The sequence below is a fragment of the Cricetulus griseus genome, chromosome 8, assembly GCF_003668045.3.
Source record: "Cricetulus griseus strain 17A/GY chromosome 8, alternate assembly CriGri-PICRH-1.0, whole genome shotgun sequence".
Lineage (NCBI taxonomy): Eukaryota > Metazoa > Chordata > Mammalia > Rodentia > Cricetidae > Cricetulus > Cricetulus griseus.
In genome coordinates this window covers 26,119,487-26,145,625 of record NC_048601.1, presented here as the reverse complement: position 1 = coordinate 26,145,625, position 26,139 = coordinate 26,119,487, and the positions used below count along the sequence as shown (strand labels likewise).

Sequence of the window (26,139 nt, the reverse complement as noted above, 5' to 3'; positions counted from 1 at the left end):
CTATCCCATATCCTTTCTGCTCCCCCTGGATGGTGAGGCCTTCCATAGGGTGTCATCAGAGTCTATCATATCCTTTGGGATAGGGCCTAGGCCCACTCCCGTGTCTCTGGGCTCAGGGAGTATTCCTCTATGTGGAATGGGCTCCCAAAGTCCACAACTATGCTAGGCATAAGTACTGAACTACTACAGGAGGTCCTGTATATTTCTGAGGTTTCCTCAATGAAATCCATGTTCCTGGGGTCTAGATCAGTCCCATGCTGGTATCCCAGCCATCAGTCTGGGGAGCAAGAGTTCCCCGATGTTGAGGTCAGCTGTTTCTGTGGGTTTCACCAGCCTGGTCTGGACCCCTTTGCTCTTCACTCGTCCTTCTCTGCATCTGTATTCCAGTTCAGTTCAGTGATTAGTTGTGGGTGTCTGTTTCTACTTCCACCAGCTGCTGGATGAGGGCTATCGGGTGGCATATAAGTCAGTCATCAATCTCATTTATCAGGGGAGGGCATTTAAGGTAGCCTGTCCTCTGTTGCTTAGATTGTTAGCTGGTTTCATCTTTGTAGATCTCCAGACATTTCCCTAGTGCCTGATTTCTCTGTAAACCCAAAATGTCTCCCTCTATTATGGTATCTCCATTCTTCTTATCTTTTATTCTTTGCCTTTGCTCAGGGGATCTTGACCCTTTCCTCTTCTCCAGGGAACCATGTATGTCTCTCTTAGGGTCCTCCTAGTTTACTAGATTCTCTGGCAGTGTGGATTGTAGGCTGGTAATCTTTTACTCTATGTCTAAAATCCACATATGAGTGAGTACATATCATGTTTGTCTTTTTGTGATTGGGTTACCTCGCTCAGAATGATTTCTTCTAGTTCCATCCATTTTCCTGAAAATTTCAAGATTCCATTGTTTTTTTTCCACTGAATAGTACTCCATTGTGTAAATGTACCACATTTTCTCTATCCATTCTTTGGTTGAGGGGCATCTAGGCTGCTTCCAGTTTCTGGCTATTACAAATAGTGCTGCTATGAACATCGTTGAACAGATGTCCTTGTTGTATGAATGTGCTTCTTTTGGGTATATGCCTAAGAGTGGAACTGCTCGATCTTGTGGTAGACTGATTCCCATTTTCTTGAGGAGTCGCCATACTGATTTCCAAAGTGGCTGTACAAGTTGGCACTCCCACCAGCAGTGGAGAAATGTTCCCCTTTCTCCACATCCTCTCCAGCATAAACTGTCATTGGTGTTTTTGATTTTGGCCATTCTGACAGGAGTAAGATGGTATCTCAGAGTTGTTTGGGTTTGCATTCCCTGATTGCTAAGGATGTTGAACATTTTCTTATGTGTCTTTCAGCCATTTTAGATTCCTCTATTGAGAATTGTCTATTTAGTTTGGTACCCCACTTTTTAATTGGATTGTTTGGGGTTTTGGAGACTAGCTTCCTGAGTTCTTTGTATATTTTGGAGATCATCCATCCTATGTCAGATGTGGGGTTGGTGAATATCTTTTCCCAGTCTGTGGGCTGCCATTTTTTCTTGCTGACTGTGTCCTTTGCCTTACAGAAGCTTCTCAGTTTTAAGGTCCCATTTATCAATTGTTGATCTCAGTGTCTGTGCTACTGGTGTAATGTTCAGGAAGTGATCTCCTGTACCGATTAATTCAAGGGTATCCCACTTTGTCTTCTAATAGGCTTAGTGTGGCTGGGTTTATGTTGAGGTCTTTGATCCATTTTGACTTAAGATTTGTGCATGGTGATAGGCTTGGGTCTATCTATAGTCTTCTACATGTCTGCATCCAGTTATGCCAGCACCATTTGTTGAAGATGTTCTCTTTGTTCCAGTGTATAAGTTTGGATTATTTGTCAAAAATCAGTTGTTCATAGGTGTGTAGGTTAATATCTGGGTTTTCAACTCCATTGCATTAATCTACTTGTCTATTTTTGTGTCAATACCAAGCAGTTTTCAGGACTATAGGTCTGTAATAGAGCTTGAAGTCAGGGATAGTGATGACTCCAGAAGTTCCTTTATTGTACAGGGTTGTTTTGGCTCTCCTGGGTCTTTTGTTTCTCCATATAAAGTTGAGAATTGTTCTTTCAAGATCTGTGAAGAATTGTGTTGGGATTTTGATGCGGATTGCATTGAATCTGTAGATTGCTTTTGGCAAGATTGCTATTTTTACTATGTTGATCCTACCTATCCAAAAGCATGGGAGATCTTTCCATTTTCAGGTATCTACTTTAATTTCTTTCTTTAGAGACTCAAAATTCTTACAGTACAGGTCTTTCACTTTTTTTGGTTAGTGCTACCTCAAGATATTTTATGTTGTTTGTGGCAATTGTAAAGGGTGATGTTTCTCTGATTTCTTTCTCCACCAATGTGTCATCGGTAAATAGTAGGGCTACAGATTTTTTTGAGTTAATCTTGTATCCTGCCACTTTTCTGAAGGTGTTTATCAGCTGTAGGAGTTCCCTGGTAGAGTTTTTTGGGTCACTTATGTAGACTATCATATCATCTGCAAATAGTGAGAGTTTGACTTCTTCCTTTCCGATTTGTATTCCCTTGATCTCCTTTTGTTGTCTTATTGTTTTAGCTAGAACTTCAAAGACAATATTGAAAAGGTATGGAGAGAGTGGACAGGCTTGTCTTGTCCCTGATTTTAGAGGAATTGCATTGAGTTTCTCTCCATTTAATTTGATGTTGGCTGTTGGCTTGCTGTATATTGCTTTTATTATGTTGAGGTATGTTCCTGTTATCCCTGATTTCTCCAAGACTTTATCATGAAGGGGTGTCGGATTTTCTCAAAGGCTTTTTCTGCATCTAGTGAGATGATCATGTGTTTTTTTTCCTCAGTCTGTTTATATGGTGGATTACATTGATGGGTTTAGGTATATTGAACTATCCTTGCATCCCTGGGATGAAGCCTACTTGATCATGGTGGATGATTTCTCTGATGTGTTCTTGGATTCGATTTACCAGTATTTTATTGAGAATTTTTGCATCAATGTTCATGAGGGATATTGGTCTATAGTTCTCTTTCTTAATTGTTTCTTTGTGTGGCTTGGGTATCAAGGTTATTGAAGCCTCAAAAGAAGAGTCTGGCAATGATCCTTCTGCTTCTATTGTGTGGAATACTTTGAGGAGAATTGGTATTAGCTGTTCCTTGAATTTCTGGTAGAATTCTGCACTGAAGCCATCTGGCCCTGGGCTTTTTTTTGGTTGGGAGACTTCTGATGACTGCTTCTATTTCATTGGGGGTTGTAGGTCTGTTTAAGTTGCTTATCTGTTCTTGATTCAATTTTGGTAAGTGAAATCTGTCCAGAAAATTGTCCATTTCCTTTAGATTTTTGAATTTTGAGGAATATAGGTTTCCGAAGTATGACCTGATGATTCTCTGGATTTCCTCTGTGTGTGTTGTTAGGCCCCCCTTTTCATTCCTGATTTTATTAATTTGCATGTTCACTCTCTGCTGTTTGGTAAGTTTGGATAAAGGTTTGTCTATCTTGTTGATTTTCTCGAAGAACCAACTCTTCGTTGTATTGATTCTTTGTATTGATCTTCTAGTTTCCATTTTATTGATTTCAGCCATCAATTTGATTATTTCCTGGCGTCTGCTCCTCCAGGGTGTATTGGCTTCTTTGTGTTCTAAATCTTTCAGTTGTGCTGTTAATTCTCTAGTGTGATTATTCTCCTGTTTCTTCATGTGGGCACTTAGTGCTATGAACTTTCCTCTTAGCACTGCTTTCAGAGTGTCCCATAGGTTTGGGTATGTTGTGTTTGCATTATCATTGAATTCTAAGAAATCTTTAATTTCTTTCTTTCTTTCTTCCTTGAACCAGGAATGGTGAAATTGGGTGTTACTTAATTTCCACGAGTTTGTAGGTTTTCTGTAATTGGTTTTGTTGTTGAATTCTAACTTTAAAGCATGGTGGTCTGATAAGTTACAGGGGGTATTTCAATTTTGTTTTTACCTGTTGAGGTTTGCTATGTTGCCAAGTATGTGGTCGATTTTAGAGAAGGTTCCATGTGGCGCTGAGAAGAAGGTAAATTGTTTTATATTTAGATGGAATGTTCGATAGATATCTTTTAAGTCCAATTGCACCATAACTTCTATTAGTTCCTTTGTTTCTTTGTTAAATTTCTGTCTGGTCTTCCTGTCCAGTGGTAAGAGTGGGGTGTTGAAGTCTCCCATTATAAGTGTGTGTGGTTTTATGTGTGATTTGTGTTTTAGTAATGTTTTTTTCACAAACGTGGATGCCTTTGTATTGGGGGCATAAATGTTCAGAATTGAGACTTCATCCTGATGGATTTCTCCTGTGATGAGTAGGAAGTGACCTCTTTCATCTCTTTTGATTGATTTTAGTTTAAAGTCCAATTTGTTGGATATTAGGATTGCTACCCCCGCTTGTTTCTTGGGTCCATTTGATTGGAAAATCTTTTCCCAACCTTTAATTCTTAGGTACCATCTGTCTTTGAAGTTGAGATGTGTTTCTTGTATGCAGCAGGAGGTTGGATTCTGTCTTCTTATCCATTCTGCTAATCTGTGTCTTTTTTTATAGGTGAGTTAAGACCATTAATGTTGATGGATATTAATGTCCACTGATTGCTCATTCTTGTTTGTTTTTGATTTGGTGATGGTGGCAAAATTATGTGCGGGATTCTATCCCTTTTTCCTTTTGGCTGTTGGTAAAGTGGGATTATCTATTGCCTATATTTTTCTGTTTGTAGTTAACTTCCTTGGGTTTCTGTTTTCCTTCCAGAACTTTCTATAGGGCTGGATTGGTGGATATGTGTTTTTTTGAATCTGGTTTTGTCATGGAGTATCTTTTTTTCTCCATCTATATTGATTGAAAGCTTTGCTGGGTATAGTAGTCTGGGCTGGTCTCTTAGTGCAGGTGGAATATCTATCCAGGACCTTCTGGCTTTCAGAGTTTCCATGGAAAAGTCAGGTGTAATTCTGATAGGTTTGCCTTTATAAGTTACTTGACCTTTTTCCTTTGCTGCTCTAAATATTTTCTCTTTATTCTGTATGTTTGGTGTTTTGATTATTATGTGGTGAGGAGACTTTTTTTTGGTTCAGTCCATTTGGTGTTCTGCAGGCTTCTTGTATTTTCATTGGCATGTCTTTCTTTAGGTTGGGAAAGTTTTCTTCTATGATTTTGTTGAATACGTTTTCTGTGCCTTTGAGTTGGATTTCCTCACTTTCTTCTATACCTATTATTCTTATGTTTCGTCTTTTCATGGTATCCCATATTTCCTGGATATTTTGTGTTAGGGATTTTTTGGACTTAAGATTTTCTTTGGTTGATGAGTCTATTTCTGCTAGTGTGTCTTCAACTCCTTAGATTCTCTCTTCCATCTCTTGTATTCTGTTGGTTATGCTTGCATCTGTAGTTCCTGATCGTTTACCCAGCTTTTCTATGTCCAGCATTCCCTCAGATTGTACTTTCTTTATTGTCTCTATTTCAGTTTTTAGGTCTTGAACTGTTTCCTTGAGAGATTTGTTGATATCTTGTATTTTTTGGTTTGTTTTTTTCTTCCATTTCTTTAAGGGATTTTCTCATGTCCTCTTTGAGGCCCTCTATCATTTTCATGAAGATGTTTTTCAGGTCATTCTCTTCTGGGTCATCTGCATTGTGATGTTCAGGTCTTGCTGGTGTATGGTTCCTAGTCTCTGGTGGTGTCATATTGGGTTTTCTGTTGTTGAATATGCTTTTATATTGTTCTCTTCTCATCCTTTCTTATGGTGGATGTAGCAGGAGTCTCTTCCTCTCCTGGTGGGTATGGGACCAAGGTTCCCTTTTGGTAGATGCAAACAGATCCAATACTCTTGATGTCTGTCCTCTTCTCGTGGATCGAGGTGGCACTGTTACCGGGGCTTTGGCAGTGTCCAGGTGTGCTGGATCCCGCTTCAGAGTTCGGATCCACTGAGCAGATCCCTGGCGTCAGATGTCTCTGAGCAGGGTCGGCTCTCACCTAACATTTTCAAAAGCAAGAGTAGCCTGCACTTCTGAAGAGCAACATCACGTGGGGAAATCTCCCCACTGTTTTCCTGCAGACATCATGCTCAGAACTAGAGACCCTGTCTGAATGCCTGTATAGATTCTAGAAGTTTCTCTCAGGGCTACACCTTGGCTACTTTTAGAATAAAATTTCTAGGGACTGGCTATCTTCAGAGTGATCATTTATGATAAGGCTGGATGCAGGGGCAGGCAAAATGGTCTGGTCACACTTATCTCAGGTTCTTACTCCTCTTTTAAAACGTGAATAGAAAGTACAGGTTTGGGGGGGAAATGATGAATTTCCACATGGGGTTGGCGGCAAATCACTCCCTACAGTGTTACCAAATTGAGTGACCAAGCTAGAACTTTACTTCTTTATACCTATTTCTGCAACAAATACTTTTCTATGCAAACAATTCACAACTTTCTCTCCTGGCTGAGGTGTCGTGAAAACAAGAACCATGTTTTTGTTGCTATCTGCTCACGGTGATCCCGCACCATGTGTTCATCCTCCTATTTGGTTTAAACAAAATGCTCACCACCTCTCCATTTTAACACATCAATAGAAACTCTGCCACTGATAATTTTTATCGAAGGGACACCTTCAAACTTAAAAAAAGTCACATATTAAAAAAAAAAACCTATATATTTTCAGGTTGGGATGATGGATCAGTGGATGGAATTTTAGGCTTAGGGGCTTGGATTTTCACTTGATCCACACCAACAAGAATAAAACCAAGTCTACACAAGCTCAGAACCCAAGCTGCTTGCCCAAGAATTAAAAAGCTTAGGAAGATGGTAGATTCCAGAGTCTCTGTAGCGTATTACCCATGATTCCAGTGCTCATAAAAATCACCAGATACACAAAGAAATGGGAATGCGTGATATATGTCCAACAAAAAATGAGACTGTCTAGATGTTAGACTTAACAGACAAGTATTTTTTAAACAGTTGTTATATGCATGCATATACACACACATACATATGCACACACACAGGAAAACATATCTAGTTCAACAAGTATATTGTATTAAAGAGGGAATGGAAGCATGCCATAGGTAGTTGGGAGCTATATTAAAGGGAACCAAATTAAAACTCTAAATTTAAAAACCAACTGAGCAGAAGACTAAAATAAAAAAAAATCACAGAATAATCTCAGTGAAGATAGAGACAGCAGAAGAAGAACAAACAAAAATAAGTGAACTGGAATGGTAAATTATCCTATCTGTGGAAGACAGACCAAAAAGAAGTTAGAAAACAATGAACAAATCTTTAAGGACAAACAGACTAATATGTGATGGCTAAACGTGTGTACTTAGAGTCCTGGAATAAGGGTGACAGAGAAGCAGGAAACAGTCTCTGAAGATGTCACAACCCACTTATACAGTAGGAGACCCAGAAATGGCAGGTAAGCAGACACATAAAAGACTGTTTGAGTTTCTTCCATAATTTACTTAAGCCATCTGATTGTTTACTGTGAAACAGTAACATGGGGTATGGTTATAAAATATGTATAGCCAACAGGACAAAAGGTTGTAATGAAACTATGCTATCATGTAAGATCTTCTAGTTTCATTGACTATAATCTGTACCTCTGCAAAGCTGTTACAGTCTGGATCCTGACTACATCCCAAAGGTCTATGCATTAAAGGTGTGGTCCCTGGGATGGCATTATTGAGAGGTGGCAGACCCTTCAGAGGTGGGACCTAGTGCAAGTCTTTGGGTCACTAGAGGTGTGTGGTGTCACTCTGAGGGAGATTCGAGACTCTAGTCTTTTCCTCTTTCTCGTTTTCTGGTCATGAACTGAGATTTTGCCCTGCTGTGTGCACCTCCCCATTATGGCCCGTCCACCACAGGCTCAAGAGCTACTGCACCAATCACTCACAGACCAGACTCTCTGAAACCACAAGCCGAAACGAGGCCCCTCCTTATAAGTTTATTTTCTCAGCTTCTGTTGTGGCAACAGAAAGCTGAATGACATGAATGTCATTTTAGAAGTCAAGTATAGGAGTCTGTCTTTCCTAACTAACCAACTTGGAACCTATGTAAGTAGATAGGAAGTTGAAGTCATAGGGATGCAGACAACCAATATTTGTAGAAAGCTTCCAATGCATTGAATGCGACCTTGACTGTCTCAACAACATTTGCTTGTTGAATCCTCAAAATTTCCATGAGATAGATGCAATTTTAGCCCCCATCTTATGGACTAAGGAACTGGGGAACATGTCCAGTACTTGGTGATTCTGGGAATGTGGGCCTCAGCGGTGGTGCCGCTGTCATTCAGCTAGTAACTGCATAAGTCAGCATGAGAATGTGAGCATAAGAAAGGCATGGAGCTCGTGCTGGGCACATTGATCACTTAATGGGATCCTGAACTCCCTGTGTTTCCTTTTCCTTTCCAGCACTTAGTATGGATCACTAACAAGTCTAAGTGGACTTTATCATTAGCAGTAGTTCTAATTAAGTGCTAGTCACCTTGCTATTAGCTGCTTTTGCATGGTTGAGATTTCCAAGAAAGGGCGAGGCACAGAAATGTCTGTTGACATATTGCCTGGTATACTGGCCACCTCTGAACATGCCTGTTGACTTCTCATGTGACATACTTCCCATCACTGATGACACCTGTTGACTTACCACATGACATACCTCCCACCTCTGATCATAACTGCTGACTTATCACATGACAAACTTCCCACCTCTGGACTGTCTGGCCACTACTATCTCAGGAGCTAATGACTGGAGGGATTTGCATGAGGTCACAACTTGCCAACAACTACAAAGTTCTAAAATTAGTGTCTCAAAAAGAATTCTTAGGTCCCTGTTACTCTCTATTTTCAAAATACAGAATGACAATGATCAGGAATATAATTCGAAACTGTTTAACCCTCTCATTTCACAGTTAAGAAAACTGAAGTCTCCTGGACAAATGAAAGTCAAGCAGCTGGTCCAATGCCGGCACAGATCCATGCTCTGCTCACCTGCAGGCCAACTTCCCCACTGAATCCAGAGGTGGCAATAGAGCTATTTCTCATCATCCCTGGTAGACCAAGGGGTTCATGAATTCTTGAAAGGTGAGTGTGCCCATACCCCGACTATCAGCTACCTCATTCTCTCCAGCTAGTCCTCTCTGTGGGGCAGCCCTGCCATCCTTCTGGACTGCATTCTTTATCTCCCTTCATTCCTGCGAGTGAAGCGTCGGAGGCTGTCCTTCCTGTCTATAAATCCAGAATGATATCCCTGCTTCCTGGATCACTGGTCCAGTTAATCACTTAATCAAGCTCCCAGAATGGAATCTCCCCTTGAGGCTGTCCACTGCCTTGAATGGGCCACGTCCTGTTGTCCTCCTACCTGTGTTGTCAAGTGAAAAGGTGTGTTTTCACTACTGAACGAGGATTGAAGTCCACAGTACATTTCACTTTGCTGTTGGTGGCGTGTATTTTTTTGCCAGTGATATTTTCTTTACCCTGCTCTACCCAATAATGTGATTTCTCTGGTTAAGTCACATACTGTTAGTTATTTATCATAAAACTCCATGATAGCAGAGCTGAGAAAGCATGAGGTGATCATTGCATGGATCCACTGACTTTGTGACCTTTGGGGTCATTTTCTCTTACAACTGCTGTGGTTTGTCCAGGGTTGGACATAAAAGACTTTATTGCTGGAAGGGAGCAGGGCTCTATCAGGAAAAGGCTTGTTCTTATCTGTGGTGTGCACATTATTAATCACAGTTTGTATACAGAGAAACTGGGGCAAAGCAGGAAACAGAAATTGTAGGCAGCAGATATACACTAGAGCTGGAAGGGAGAAAGATGAGGGCTGCTTAGCCGAGGAAAGAACAGGAAAGGGCTGTCTGTAGTCAGGTGAGGAGAAAGGTTGGGCTCATTTCCTCCCTGCAGCCATGTTTCTGCTGATTCTGGTAGGCAAGCCATACCCGAATCAGGACCTTCACAAGCTCCTTGGAACAGAGCAGGCCAGGGGATGTGCACAGGAGCTTGTCTGGGAAGCCACCTCTGTGGAGTGTGGAAAAAAAATGCTGTTCACAGCTGCCCTTTGGAGTACCTTGAGGACAACAGTCCTGGGCAGACTGGTACAGAATAGTGCGTTGTGTGCGCAAGCATGCTTGCATAAATGTGTGTTAGAGGTTCAGTGGGTACCATAGCTCATCATGTTCCCTGGAAGTCTTGCAGGAAACACAGGAATCTGAGTCCCATTTGGTGCTATCAAAGAGCTCTATGATATTGGGAGCCTTGGAATTTGCTGGCTAAAGCACCCCATTTTGATAGCGGTCGGCTAGATAGCCATGGCTGATTCTCAGTCACACATTTTGACTTTCGAAGAGGGCAGAAGGTTAATTCTTATGACAAGGTGTGGTTACTCTCCCTACTTCCCGGGATCAAGGGGTAGAGATGTAGACTGGGCTATGCTGTGAAGTTGATTCTGAGTAGGAGACAGGAGGCCTAGTAGTCTCAGAAGTAGAATGGGGGAGGGCCAGTGGGTGATTACCTGTGTTCTCATAAACAGCTCTGTAAGAGAGCCTTCACATTGATAAATCTATGTGGCATACAGAATCTTTCAGGAAGAACTGACAGAAAAGCAGAGGAAGCAAGGCAGAGAGTGAGAAGGAAAAGAGAAGAAAAGATCAGCAAGGGAGAGGCAGGAAACTCAGCAGGAAGCAGGAGTGTGGACAGGTTCGAGGCTGAGTGCTGAAGGAAGATGGTGGTACAGGGCCAGACCACGTCCTTCAAGGTGGAGGATCAGGACAGAAGTCAGAACTCACTACCAGGGTCCGCCAGGCAGGAGTCAGCAGGGACTGATGGAGTCCTGTCTTCTGCTCACTACCTGCACTCTCATGCACAGCCTGTCACCACCCAAGGGGCTATGTAATGTTCACCGGAATTAAAGGGCCAGAAGACAGTTACAGGCAGTTGAAAAGCAAGAGATGGGAATGGAGCATTGGAGTTGAGCCTCTGCTCTGACATGGATATCTTTTCTGAGACTCAGTTTCCTTAAAAGATGCCAATTAAAGGTTCAGAGTCCTAGTTTCATTTCTGTTGCTGTGACAGAATACCCCACCTAAAATAAACTTAGAGGGGAAGGGTGTGCTTGCCTCACAACTCCAAGTTACTGGTTATCATTTCAGGGAAATCAAGGCAGGAACTCCATGCAACTAGACACATCACATTCAAGAGCGGAGAGAAAATAAATTCATGCACACTTGTTAGTGTTCAGATTGTTCCCTATACTTATATGGTCCAAAATCCCTTGCCTGGGGAATGGTGCCACCCACAGTGGCCAGGTCTTCTTAGATCATCTAATCAAGACAACCCCCCCTAGGCATAGCCACAGGCCAACCTGATCTAGACACTCCCTCATTAAGACTCTTCTAAGACTCTTCTAGGTTGCGCTTAATTGACAGTTAAAACAACCAACACAGCCAAGTCACATGATTTTGGGAATCTAGGCAGACTGGACCTCGAAACATCTGGAATCATGAGGTATTACCTAAACACTAGGACACACACACACACACACACACACACACACACACACACACACACACACACACACACACACACACACCTACGTCACTGTTTGGTAGGATCTATGAAAGCCTAGGCTTCCTCCTCTCTACTAGAGTAAAGTGAGTGCCCTTGGGTATAGAAAACTGTGTGGGAGCAATGACAGTGGTTTGAATCACGACTTTTCTAGACCATGAAGGTGTGAAGACAGAAGATATTCCCAACATGATGATCATGAGGAGCAGTGGCTCACTCATCAGTATGGCCACCCTATGGTCACTGATCCCCAGGAGGGGAAGAGGAGAAGTAACAGGGAACAGATTGAGGTGGGCACTAGGCACCATATTCACAGACAGGTGCAGGCTAAGTGTGCCTCACCTTGGGAACCGAGCACACAGATTAAGTTACTCCTTTTTGTGCCAGTCATCTTACATACTTTTGTTTATGACTTATTTATTTTCTTCCGTAAGTATCAGTGTTTTACTCACATGAATATATGTACATCACCTATGTGCTTGGTGCCCGAGGAGGCCAGAGAAGGTATAGGATCCCCTGGAACTGGAGTTAAGGATAGTTGTCAGACACCACATGGGTGCTGGGGATGGAACCCAGTCTGGTACAAGAGCAACAAGTGAGCCACTCTCTAGCCCCTCTAGCAGGCATTTTTAAGTTAAAGATTCTGTTAGTCACTTTCTGTTGCTATGACAAAATGCCTGAGATGATCAACTTAAGGAAGTAATGTTTATTTTGGCTCAAGGTTTCAGGGGTTTGCTCTGTGGCCACTTGGCTCTGTTGATTTTAGTCTGTAGTGGCACAGTGTATCACAGTGGGAGAGCAAAAGGGAGGAAGCCTAGCCACTTTGTGGTGCTGTCCAGTTCAAGGCATGTCCCCAACAGCATAACTTCTTTCTGTCAGGCCCTGCCTCCAAAATGGCCTGTTATTTTCAAATAGTGCCATAGGCTGAGCTCTAGTCTTTAGCACGTTGGTTTTGGGGGAACTTTTAAGATCTAAGCCATAATTAACAGTTTCTTTCTTTCAACAACAAGAAAAAGGAATTTTGGTGTCTTGCACCAGTCTGCTTTGGTCTGAGTCTGGCAGCTGAGTCCTGAGTAGGTTCATGACCATCCCTGCAGTTCAAGAACCACCATGAGTGCTTACATCCTTGTGACTGCCCCAGTTGTCACTTTGTACAGTGCAGTCTTTGGAGCTTTACTAGTACAGAGGACAGCAGTGCTCTTAGAGACTTGCCTATAGCCATGGTACTCTCTGTCCACATTAGTCTTCCCTGTTCACTCCTGACCAGGTACTCATTACTTCTTTCTTGAGGGTGGCACTGAGCCACACATGGATTTATGAGCTGGCTAGGGCTGGTCTGCCTTGGTAGCACAAACATATAGGGACCCTTAAAGTCCATCCCTATCTTTTTTGGAATAAACTACAAGGCTCATCATCTCTAGTGTATCACACTAGTGTTGTGGATGGCTCCCAGATGACCATGGGGAGAGGGCATGGCTGGTGTCCCCTTGAATGGAGACAGCCTTTCAATTCCTGTTTCCATCAGAGCAAGAGTGCTCCAAGTTTTCATAAAAGGCCTCATGAACCTAAAGGATGATTTCGTACTTGCATCTGTTGCCTTCCTTGATTCAGTTCACCCTTGGAAGGTCGTCTCCAGAAGGACACGTGAGGGACACATAGTGAGGGGCTTGCTTATTGTTCTATAAGTGAGCATACCCACTGCATATACATTTTAATTTTGGATCACAGCTCTCAGTGCTCACTGTTCACACATGTTGTGTCATGCTTCTTGCTATGAATGGCTTTATCCTTCTTTCTACTCATCATGTGTGCCTCACATCCCATTCTGGGAAAGAGTAGAGGTCTTACAAGAAGAGGGACTTTATTATGGAAAAGTCTCTACAGAGCAAAGCAAATCAGACAGTCTGTTTTTTGTTTTTGTTTTTTTTTTTGCTATAATTAGCTCTTAATTCCTCCTGTGTACATCTCCAGGACCACACTGCTCTTTCTTTTTGTAGTGTTCTTCCTTATTTGTCCACTGAGATCCATTCCAAATTCTACCTCCTCTAGGAGGCTTTCTGATGCTCAGTCCCCACTGCTGCAACTATGGTATCCCCAAAGCTTACTCATCATGGCACTTCTTACTCCTTCCCTAAACATTTTTTTTTGAATCTCTAGTTTTTATTCTACGTATCATTTTTATGAGTATTTTTTCCTACTACAAAACCTTTGAGAACACACTTAGCATAGATTCATGTCTGTATCTTGGCCAGCAACTTCTCCCATAAGGTAAGATCTGGAAGAGGCTGGTGATGACTCACAGGCCTATACTCTCAGAGTCATCCCTCTCTGTGCATAATCTTCCATCAACATTCCAGTGACATTCAGTACATATATTTAAAAATTATGAGCAGCTTTTGGGGCCCTTCCCCCATGGAGTTCAGAGTTGCAAGTTTAATAAACCACAGAATTAACCTTTGTTTCTAAGGAACTTGCTCCCTAGACATCACATACCACATACGTCTATGACTATAGTTTATACAATTTCCATGGAGAGCTAGTGCAATAGCAGAGTTCAGACTCTGGACTGGTAAGTGCCCCACAGCATTTGTACCATGCGGGGAGCTAGGCAGTCCTATCTGCCATACTGGATGGCACTCAGCAGGAGGCTCTTCTACAACATCCATCTACCGCTGTGGATACCAAAATATGGCTGTGAACAAAGATACTGTAAACTGAGACCCTGGCTATAATGGATAACTGTAGGGGAAGCTGCTCGCTTAAGGGGTGTGCCTGACCGTGCCTGCGAGGGCGTGGTCAGGGTGACGTAGAATGAGAGTTTCAGGTGGCTGGGTTTTGCTTTCGGTTTTACCCTTTCAGCTTGCTGTACAGGCTGCTGCCACGCTGGCTGGCTAGGTTGCTCTGTAAGTAAGGCTTTTTCCCTATTAAAATCCCTCATATTTCTACCTGACTCCGTATTGGTAATTTCCCATTTTAGATAACAAATGAATAAAATCATAATTGGCATGGGAAAAGTGGCAAGTGATGTGAGACACTTAAGACAATAATTTGCTATGGGACACAGAAGTTAAAGATAACGCTTGACACAGGGCGTCAGTGATAAGATAGAAGGAGATGATATATTGGCAGAGACTAGAGGAGGTGAGCAGGCATGTGAGTCAAGGCCACAGCTGGAAGAGGTCATTGTACCTGTCTTGGCAGAGAGTTCAGGGTTCTACAGGGATGGCGAGAAGGCTGGTGAAACCAGGAGTTTGGGGAAGGGTAGAGGGAGGTGAGACAACATGGATTCCAACTTCTACTTTGGGTGGCTTAGGGAAGCCTTGGAGGGTTCTTAGTGGGCAAGGACATGGTATGGCTTAAATTTCAAGAGAGCCATATAGTCTACTGCATCCAGCTTAGGCTCTATGTGATAGCAAATATTGGCTGTCCATCTTGCTATATCTGGAATGAACTAAAACTTAAGCAGCTGGGTACAACCGAGGGACATTTTTCTCAGTTGTATTATTTTAGGTGGAAGACTCACCCTAAATGTAGATCCTTGGCCTTTCTATCAGGAGACAGATATTGTTGTACAATTTGACCACAGCCTAAAGACCACTCTAGTAATTTCCCTTTTAATATAAACACACACACACACACACACACACACACACACACACACACACACAAACACTCACACCCTAACTAATACACTTTGATGAAGGATATAGGTGGAGGCAGAGAATTCTGTCCAGATAAGAGATGATGGTGGCAGGAAAGGAAGAGAATGTGAAGACAACAAGAAACACTCTTCACATATTTTGAAGGTAAAGTTGATAGAATCTTCTGGTGGATTTGATACAAAGAATGAAAAAAAAAAAAACCAAAAACCAGAAGTAAGTCAGAGATGTTTGACCCCAAAAGCAAAGCTGGAAAGTGTGTTAACATCTACTAAGGTGAAAAAGAATCTGGGAGCTGGGGTGTGGTCATTTGTGATGCTCACTGGACATCTGATGAGAGAAATGGAGCTGCTACTGGGTGTGTGATATTTGATACTATGAACCTGGATAATACAGGACAACTGGGGAATGAGTGCAGATGGAGAAGAGGCACAAAGATTGCACCAGGAGCATTCCAGTGATACAAAGGGTGAAAATGAGAAACCACAAAGAATTGCAAGAAAAACAAGAGCAGGACTAGGAGAGAATAGTGTCTTAGATGCCAAGTGATGAGAGGCTCAAGGACAAAGGAAGGTCAGCTATGCAGAACTACCCAGTGCACAGAGAGATAAAGGCTAATGGACCAGAGAAGAGGACCTTGGAGTCACTACTGTAAGGGGAGGAGAAAGCCTGGGTGAGTGTGTGTAACACAGTGGGAGAATAAGAAGTGGTGACAGCTTGGAAAGGCGACTCCAATGAAGAGTGTGCCGGCTAGCTTATGTCAACTTGATGTAAGCTAGACTTATCCGAAAGGAGGGAACCTCAGTTGAGAAAATGCCTCCATAAGATCCAGCTGTAAGGGTATTTTACTAATTAGTGATTAGTGGAGGAGGGCCCAGCCCATTATGGATGGAGCTGTCCTGGGCTGGCCCTGGGCTCTATAAGAAGGCAGGCTGAGCAAGCCAGTAAGCAGCTCCCCTCCATGTTCTTTGTATCAGCTCCTGCTTCCAGGTTCTTGATTTATTTGACTTCCTTCAATGATGAACAGCAATATGCAAGTGTAAGCCAAACAAACCCTTTCCTTCCCAACTTAATTTTGGTCAGTGTTTCATTGCATGAATAGAAACACAAACTGAGACAAAGAGTTTTGCTAAGGCTTTGAGAAAATGGGGTGGTGTTAATCCACTGCACGTGGTCATTGTGACCTCATATTTCACTGTTTCAAATACTGAACAGAAACTAAGACAGCATAAAAGGTCGGGCCAAGCACTTTCTTGAAGCTCAGAGAAGAGCCATTCTCTGTGTATTTGTGATTCACCAAATCAGCATTTGATTGAAATCTCTGATGAGGGGCCACAATGTGGAAGGCTGACTACACACTTCTGTCCCATCATCTTTGAGGTTAGTTATATGAGCTGCTTTGGCCAATGGAATGCGAGCAAGCACAGCCTGGGACTATTTGTGTTCTAACTCCAGGCCATCTTCTCCAATGGTCTGCTTCTTCCATGAAGACAGCAGGTCACTGCTGCTGAAGCTGAGGCTCTGGAATTGGACACCATGTGGAGTCTGTCTATCCCAGAGAGATGCTCAGGCCAGAAGGCTATAGCTATTCCTCTCCATCATGCATCGTGAACCAGATATTCTGTGTCCACTTGCAGGTTATGTGGCACTTGGGATCACCTGTTCTTGTGGCAAAGGCCGAGTGATGTGCTCTTTCCCTGCACTGCCCCTTTCCTCCAGGGCAATAGGCCCTGACATCCCTCACAATTCGGTAAGATCCCAAGCCCCTAATGAATACGTAAGTAACAGGGTGAGAGTTCAGCCTTTCTATGGTAACTTTGTGGTAGAAGTCTAGGGTTAGCTCACAGTTCCTCTCTCTTGCACACTGGCTGTATTTCCAAAATCTCCTTTAATGTTGTGTTGACAGTTACTCCTGCCTCCCATCTTTCTCCCCAATGCCACTCTATGGAGTTATGAAGGAATAATCAAGAACACTAAGTCATTAGGTATTACAAAAGTGGTGTTAGCCATCATATAAACCATAAATAACATGAAATGGTTGAGGTCAAGTAGATAATAGCAGTTTTAATTGTGTTACTTTTAACAGGGTTAGCTGTGTTACTTTTCAGTCTGAGATGCTCTATAACCTCTGCCCCAAGAGTCTCCAGGGCAAGTGAACAACCACTGTCCTTCTCTGGCTTGTTACCTTGACTCAAGCTAGAGTCATCTGGGAAGAAAAACCTTGATGCGGAAATGTTTCCATCTAATTGCCCAAAAGTGAGTCTGTGGAGCAGTTTCATGATCAATGATTGACGTGGGTGTGTCCATGGGATGTGCTAGCCCTGGGTATGTGGTCCTGAGTTGTATAAGAAAGCAGGTTGAGCAAGTCATGAGCAGCAAGCCAGTAAGCAGTATTCCCTGCAGCTTCTGCTTTAGTTCCTGCCCCTAAGTTCCTGTCTTGAGTTCCTGTTCTGACTTCCACCACTGAGAGTGTGACCTGAGAGTTGTAAGCTAAAATAAACCCTTTCATCCACAACTTGCTTTTAGTCATGGTAGTTGATCGCAGTAATAGGAGCACCCTAAACAAGGCACCACTTCCTGCTTTTGCCTACTCAGCAAGTTCCCCCACCTGGGCTAGACATAAGTCTAACCACTGAACAGAGATCATGGAGAATAAAGGGCATAACTCTGGGTGTTACTGCAGTTGAAGAGACATGAATACATGCAAACATCGAAGACAACCAAGAACGATAGCTTGAATTCTTCAAAGATGATGTGGTACAGCAGAAAGGGCAGTTGGGAGACCAGGTCTAGCCCTGACTCTGCTACTAGTTAATTAAGATCCCCCTCCCATTCTACACGCATACTAGAAGGGGAGAGCCACAGGCAGTTTCCTGAGCTTTATGAATCTAAGATGTTATCAACACCAAGAATGCACTCAGGTTCTTAGTATAGAGCAGATAGGAGGGCTATTTCTCAAAAGACAGTCTGTTTCCCTATTTCTCAGGCTGGTGTACTGACCTGAGACATACAATCTCAGCCAACAAACCCAGATTTCTTTCCTGATTCACAGACTGAACAGGATGAGAGAAAAGAACTCTATAGACTCTATGGTACAAAGGCTGCTTCCCCAGAGCAGGTTGCTCAGGGGTTGCTGCAGCCAAGAGGTGCCTGAAGCTCCTGAGCTCAGAGGGAGGGTCCATGAGGATGATATCTTGGAGGGCAGCAAGTCTCTCCATTCTCACTCCCTGGCAGAAACCTGTTTTCTGGATAGCAGGTATCAGGTCTCTGTGTGCAGCTGAGGATGCCCCATGAATGTGAAAAGAGGAAATGGCTGGGGACTGAGCTTTCAGAAGTCCAGTGATGCTTTCTTAACTTTCTTTTGGAAAATACAGAGAGCAGAATTAATCTCATGAGCTAAGGCAGACTAGGGGTTAGCCTTCTGTGACCCAGGCTCCTCTGCTGTAAATGTGTTTATTCTTATCTTGGCATGCAAGATGCACATGGCCTGAGGAGCCCTGTCTCTATGCAGGCTGTCTTCTTTGGCTGTGTGACTAGTGGAAGTATTCTCAGGGTTTCTACAGAAGCTGGGCCTCCTCATGTGTTTTGTGCATTTGCACCAGAACTTCAATTTTAAAACAGAGATTTGTCTATAAGAAACTTTCCATTCATAGAAACCAGGTTCCTTCACAAAATGCTCCTGGCAGTTCAGCAAAGGGAAGAGGGCAGTTATGAAAAGAACACTGTTGAGAGTTGTGGGGCTTTACTTACTTGGGACTCCAGACACCAGCCGCAGGGGACGAAGCACACGGAAAGCCCTCAGCGCCTTCACATCGAATCCAGCTCCTTTCCCTCCTAGAGCATTGGCCCCATCAGCTTTGGTTGCTTGTTCTAAAATTGCACTAAAAAGCCTAGAAGAGAGGGGAGAGAGGAGCCATCAGGACCTCAGCTGGTTGCTCAGCTGGGCTCCAATCCAAGCACACAGCCTAGACTGCTGGGGTCTGCCACACGTGTGGCCACTGGAGGCCCATAAAAGGCTACAAGTTGACATTCTATCAGCCAGTGTATCACACACATGGAGAGGGGACACTTCCCGCAGAGACGCTGGGATCTTAACTGTCAGGGTGTGTTGGTGTACTTGGTTTGGGTGAGCTAGGGTCCTGGCACAGCTGCCAAGGCACAGGGATAAAGCAGGGAAGTCTACCCTCTCTCTTGGGTGCTGTCATCACTGCTGTGGAGTCCAGCTTCCCAGTTTCCCTGCCATTAGTGCTGGGAACCACCAACTCCCTGCCTGATCCTCCATCCTGGTGACCACCCTGGTGTGATTTGTTTCAGGGGGGAAAAAAACCTTAGAAATCACCCCACTTGTGCACATAGCTGCCACTGAGGAGCTACAAATGAATGGATGGCTAAAGGGGTCATCGGGAGAGCTTCAAGCAGTACCCACCAACATGTGAAGGCACCGTGTTAAAACGCACAGACTTCTGCTCTGACAATGTGTCTGTGAGCACACATCTCTAATAAACACAAGCACCTACTGTGTGCCGGCGCTGTGCTAGATTTCTCCTCTAAAAATGTGTCTGTGAGCACACATCTCTAACAAACACAAGCACCTACTGTGTGCAGGCACTGTGCTAGATACTTAGGTTGGAGCAGAAGAGATGTTTACATCTCTAGGGGCAGTCAGGATCTGAGCTGTCAGTAAGGAGACGTTGCAGAGTATGTCACTTGGGGAAAAGAGGGGTCTGTAGTGACAATGGTGAGAGACCAGCTTTTGCATAGGGGACAGCTCAGAAAAAAATCACTGCTCTGGTGACATTTTACAAGAGGCTGAAAGAAAGTGAGTGTGTGGCCTGGCAGCTGTCTGGGAACCAGGAGGCGAAGTGGTTGGGACAGTGACCCTGGGAGATGCAAGGTGAGATGTCAGGGGCCAACAAACTGCCAGGACAACTAGGACAGAGAAGACAGAAGGAAGCTGAAATTGGATAGGAAGGAGGGCCCACAGGAACGTGGGCAGGAAAGGGACCCAGTCTGACTGAAATCTAGCTAAGTCCAGTGGTGTCAGTGCCCAGTGACAGAGGCTGGGGCTCAGGCCAGGTGGTAATTTTGGAGATGGCGAGCATCAGATACTGGGTTTATTTTTAAGATGGAGCTAGTAGGTCTGGCTGTTGGACTAGTTGGGAAGTGTGAAGTGACAGGAACAAGATGTGACTCAAACAGCTGGGCTGGAGCAATAGGAAGGACGGGATGTGGTGGTACAGGCATCCACATTCCACTGCCACCTTCTCCAAGTCTGGGCTGACCGGGGTATGTCTGATGGTCTTCTGAGAGGGTGTTATGTGTCTGGAGGTCAGAAGAAGGTCTAGGAAAGAGACAAAACTGTTTTCTGAACACATGTATTTATGGTTGGACACTATGAGGTCTGTTTGGAAGCTGCATGTGAAAGGACTGGACCACAGGGTCCTCCCACACTATGCAGGCAATCGGAGAACAAATCAAAGGAGAGCAAAGAGGAGGGGGTTTGTGGGCAGGAGACTTGGTGCTCCACAGAGACGGTGGAAAGCAGGGTGGCCATGGTCAACTGTCAAGAGCTGAAGACACGTATGGGAAAGTACTACTTCATTTAGCACAACCAAGGCCACTGAAACATAGAAAACAGCTGATGTGGGGAGTAGTGGGAGATGGCCTAGTAGAGAGGCCCTGGAGAGAGTGGCAAAAGCTGGAGCCAGAGAGGACAGCAAGCCCTGCCTGAAAGAAACACAAGCAAGTCCAATGTGAGCCAAGTGAGCAACCTTCCAGGTAACCATGATAATAAAGTAAAAGAAGGTGAAACTAACTATGGAGACATATTTCATCTGAACCAACACCATCAAAACACAGCATCTAAACATGGAGTGAAAACAATGAGATATTTGTCATCCTTTGTTTTATATTCAATTTTTAAAATATGTTACATGTTTTTACATGTACAGTACCCCTCAGAGTAGGGACATGAGGAAGGATTTTTGGGTGTCACCAAAGGCCAATTTGGCCATGGTGGTCATGAGTGGAACTGTCCTTAGTTTTATGTATTTCTGTTCAGGTGCCAAAATTTCCATGTAGTTGGATGGGATCTGGGGAGGTGTTTTCTCCAGGTGAACAAGTTAGACAAAGACAAGAGTGAGTAAGCCAAGGGTCCATGCTAGTGTGGTTGTAATGATGGAGAGTGGCCCTAAGTTGATTGGCAGGTGAAAGGGACAGGTGTGGAGGAGGAAAGGGTACATAAAGACGGCAGCGGGGTGAAGTCACGGTACTTGAGGGCAGAAGCTGCAGGGAGAAGGTGACGTTAGGAGAAGCATGCGAGGTGACACTCTAACATGGGGAGGGTATTTTATTAGTCACGACAGAGAAACTAGCTATAGACAGAGCATAGGGTGGGCATCAGGATCCCTGAGGAAGACAGTCCCCAGAAGTTGACAAGTGAGAGGCATGATGGCAAGTGAGTATTAAGGAGAACTAGTGTGGCCTGTGCCTTCTTAGACAAAGAAGAGGGACTCACAGGTGAGAAGAGGTTTGCAACAAGGAGAGGGTGCAGAGTCTGATGACACAAATAACAAAAGATAAGAAGGCATAATCTGAAGGTAGAAACAAGAACTCCCTCCTAAACCTCCCGTAGAGTGAAGTCTCTGCCCCCTGAGGGACTATGGGGAGGCAGTGCACTGGGGAGATCCAGATAGGCAAGGAGGCAATCAGACAGAAAGCTGAGGGTTCAGAGCATGGGTGGCCTCCTGCTGGCACATGAAGTTGAACAGAAATGCAGTTCTACTCTCATTTACACACTGCCAGTCTTCTAGTTCAGACAGACCTGAGCAGTGAGGACAGACACTACATAGCTCTCATGATAACCCTTGCCATCTGGCCCTTTCTAGACGATGTCTGCAGACCCCTGGGCTAGGTGGGTGTGTGGTAGAATAGGTGGTCTCAGCAGAATGGGGCTGAAAGGAAGGACTTAGCTAAGAGAATACCTGATTAGGGATGGCCCAGAGTGCTAGGTATTTGGTGTCACTGGAAAGAAATAGGAAGAACAGCTTGTGTGACTCCTTCATGCCTAGAAAAGCTATACCAATCACTGTTAGCAATGTGTGCTGGATGATGTGTCTACATTAATGAGGCTGGGGTTACTGGAGAAGCCCTGTGTTAGATTACAGTCTGCTATCACAGTCAGCCAAGTGATGGCCAGGGAAACTTTGGATCTTGAGTAGTAAGCTCCTTAAATGACTCATGTACCAAGGAACCAGTCCTGGGAAAGGGCCAGGTGTAGTTAGAGGCTTAGCTTTGCAGAAGTTCAAGGCCAGGCAGGGCCAGGCAAAACAGGGGTCACGGTCTGGATAAAGAGTTTTCAGAGTATCTTCCATGGAAATCCTCAGGGACAGAGACAACTCTGACAGCAGGGCCATGTCTGAATGTCCTAGGCTCTGAGCTACGCACCTCTTGGGGCGCCTTGAGATAAAACTTTGATAAAGGTTTGGCTAAAAGAACCAGTTCTATAGCCAGGCATTAGAAATTTTAAGAGAGAAAAATAAAATTCGAGAGCCCTGAGAATCAGAGACACAGAACCATCATCCTGAAAGGGTGCTGGGGATACAGCAGAGGGCTTTGAGGCTGGCTAGCATCTCTTGAATGGGGACCCTTATTTCTTGGGTTGTGCAGGAGCAGGTGGTTCACAGAAAAGGCTCTGAACGAAGTCCCCTCTATAATCATTCAGTCACCCCTTCTTCTCATCAGACCAAGGAGACCACTCCACTTTGGGAAGGAAATACCTTTTATCTCATGCCCACCAGAATGGCAATCAGACATACAAAGGGCACTTGGCTGTCATCAGAGTCCCTCTGATTTGTAGGATGTCTCAAGAAACCTGCCCAGAGGTAGCCTCAGAGGAAGGTACAGGAGGAAAGATTTCTCAAAAGACAGAGAGGCAAAGGAGAATCCACTTACTACTGTAAAGGGGGTAAAATGAGACATGGTTAGAGAGAAGTGGTGACTGACATCTTTTGGGGGCAGGTAATGTTAGAAAGATAAGCTAGGAATTAGACTTGAAGTAAAACTCATAGGGCTAATACCCCTGATAGCAGAAATCCAGTAGCTAAATATGGCTTCACATGAGATCAATGAGGGATACCCCAAAGGTCATAGTAGACCGTAAAGATGAGCAGGGATTATTTGAAGGAATCCCAGGTCTGGATACTTCACATCTCAGCCCAGACTCTAGGAAGGGAGTAGAATATGGGCTGACCCCGTGAAAAGTTGGTTGAGTTATAGCAATAAGAAGCCACATTCTAAGGGATGAAGCAGGGACCAACAGTGTACAAATAAACTATTGGCTAATGATGCACTACCACCTGTGGCCTAGGCAGGAAAGTGCTGAATCCCACCTCTGAGGCTCCTGTTTGAGATCCCTCACTAGACTTGTCTACAATTCCTATGCTCCAGCGAAGGCCATGAATGGGCAGGGCACATCTAATGACGCTCAGCACTGTTGTGGAATAACTTTTTGTACACTGTAAAGATGTGTCTCTGTCACGGCGCCTTCTGATTGATTTAATAAAGAGCCGAATGGTCAATAGCTAGGCAGGAAGAGGTTAGGTGGGACTTTCAGGCAGACGGAGATAGAGAAGGAGATAAATCTAGGTGAGGGAGAAATGAAAGAGAACACAGAAAGGAAACAGGAGATGCAAGATGGGAGAAAGGTAAAATGCCACAAGGCAAAATGTAGATTAATATAAATGGGTTAATTTAAGTTATAAGAGCTACTGGGGTGAGCCTAAGCTATAGGCCAAGCTTTCATAATTAATAATAACTCTCTGTATTTGTGTGTGTGTGTGTGTGTATGTGTGTGTGTGTGTGTGTGTGTGAGAGAGAGAGAGAGAGAGAGAGAGAGAGAGAGAGAGAGAGAGAGAGAGAGAGAGAAAGAGAGAGAGAGAGAGCTGGCAGCCCAAAGAAAAATCCCTCTACACAGCACCTTTGATAAGCATTGGAATGCAGTGTCTACCTAAAGCAAAGGGTCCCTGCAGGTTCCAGAGCCTCCACTGTGCCCCCAAACATTGGTTCCTTTCTGCTTGTGTCATGGGATCCCAAGACACTTGGACCTTGAAAAAGATGCAAAGTTTCCAAAAGGTTTAGAGGTTTGAGAATAACTCACCTTTGAGATAGCTGCTAAGGTGTTCTCAGCTCAGTCAGGCCTTAGTTTACTTTGGCAAGAGTCAAAAAATGCATCCTTCCCCAATCTTTGAACCAGATCTAGACCTGGCTAATGACTAATGACCTCAGTGCTCCTTGTTTCTCTTGAGTTTACCCAATGTTCATGTGGCTAAAGTACATCATTCACTAACCAAACCATGTGAGACAGACAGAAAGAAAATCTCAACCTTTAGGAGCTGTCTGGATGGCCAAGGACAAGGAAATCAACAGGAAGACCGCCTTTGCTCCTGTGTTATTTTCTGCACTGACAAACAATTAGATGCTCCTGAAAATAATGAGCAACAGGTGCTCTGGGGAAGCCACCATGGCCTGGTTCTCCACAAGGACAGCACGAAGGATTCACCAAAAATAAGCTCCAGGGATAAGAGCCTCCTGACATCCTGCACTTGGCACCAGAGCCTGCCAGACTCGGGAAAAATAATTGGCAGAGTGGCTGCCCTGGAAGTGACTGCCAGGCTTCCAGTGGTGCCAGCTCACAGGAGCTGGCATGTGGTTGGGGTGGGAGCTGCTGTAAAGGTAGCTCCATTCTCAAAATACTCAAGTATGGCTGGATCCACCACTCATATATGTAGGCCCATTAGGAGCAGGTATTTTATGGAGAATCTTTTGGGGAAATTTTCTAACTTCTCTATTTTTTAAGTGTCTGAACAAGGCAACACTTCACTCCTGGTCAAGAGGGTGAGCTCTGAAAAGCAAAACACAGGGAGAGAGAGAGATGGGAGGGACACTTGGTATTCATGCTAATGTAGGTGGTGACTGTGTCTTTTCCCATTGTTTGGGGACTGACCTCAGTGAGAGGGGCGGGTCTTAAAAGAAGGAGGTGCACAGGAAATAAATCGGGGAGGGGTCAGACTTTTTAATCAAGAATGTAGCAGGTTTTTGTGTAAACAAAGGCTGGGGGGCGGGTGGGATGAAACCATTTGCCTAAAAGTTTTACAACTTGGGGAAGATTTTGAAAAATCTGAATTCCTTACCACAAAACACAAGTATTTGATAGAAAAAACTCAGAGTAGACATTTCTTACAAATCCCTCTTCTCATTTTGGGACATTGTTCTTCTTCAAAGTAATTAAGATGGCACTATTTTTTTTCTAGCCTATCTTGTAGAAAGAAACTGCAATAGCGAGGGGGAGTGCCTGTTTAGTAATGGTTGACTCAGCATGCCTGAGTTAGTCCTTCAGCACAAGGAATTAATTATTCCAACTATTTCACCAGCATGGTTTAAAGTGAGCCTGCCTCCCAGGGGTGGTCCCTTGGCCACAGCATTGGCCTGATCCCATTGGAATGTTCAGTCTCCACTCATGCCAAGGTGAGTTTTCTCTTAACAGGCCTTCATTACCACTTTCACATTGCACCTTCCTAAAGGGGTGACCCTAGTGTAGGGGATCCTGTAGCCACGCCTGCTTAGGAGCTGCCTACAGGTCTGTCTGACCACACCTTCGAGGGCGTGGTCAGGGTGATGTAGAGTAAGAGTTTGAGTTGGCTGAGTTTTGATTTCAGTTTTCAGCCCTTTCAGCTTGCATACAGACTGGTGCCACGCCGGCTGGCTAGGTCGCTCTGTAAGTAAGGCTTTTCCCTATTAAATACCCTTATATTTCTACTTGGCTCCATATTGGTAATTTCCCACTTTACCCTAGAATCTTTTAGGAACCAGCTAGAGATCAGAGCTCCCCAAACACACTCAGCATCATCATCTTCTGGCACTGATGAAGCCAGAAAGAATAC

The 26,139-nt window shown here is 44.0% G+C and overlaps 1 protein-coding gene across 33 annotated transcripts in view; it reads right to left on the bottom strand.

Moving 5' to 3' along the window:
* Positions 1-26,139, bottom strand: part of Cacna1c (calcium voltage-gated channel subunit alpha1 C) — a 555,448-nt gene that overhangs the window by 189,914 nt on the left and 339,395 nt on the right. For all 33 annotated transcript variants that reach the window (XR_004771141.1, XR_004771142.1, XM_035448892.1 and 30 more), the window contains exon 5: positions 18,950-19,089. Coding sequence is in view for 31 of the 33 variants with exons in the window: in XM_035448892.1 (XP_035304783.1) it covers positions 18,950-19,089 (140 nt within the window). In the remaining 2 variants the exon portion in view is untranslated. The remainder of the gene's footprint in view (positions 1-18,949; positions 19,090-26,139) is intronic.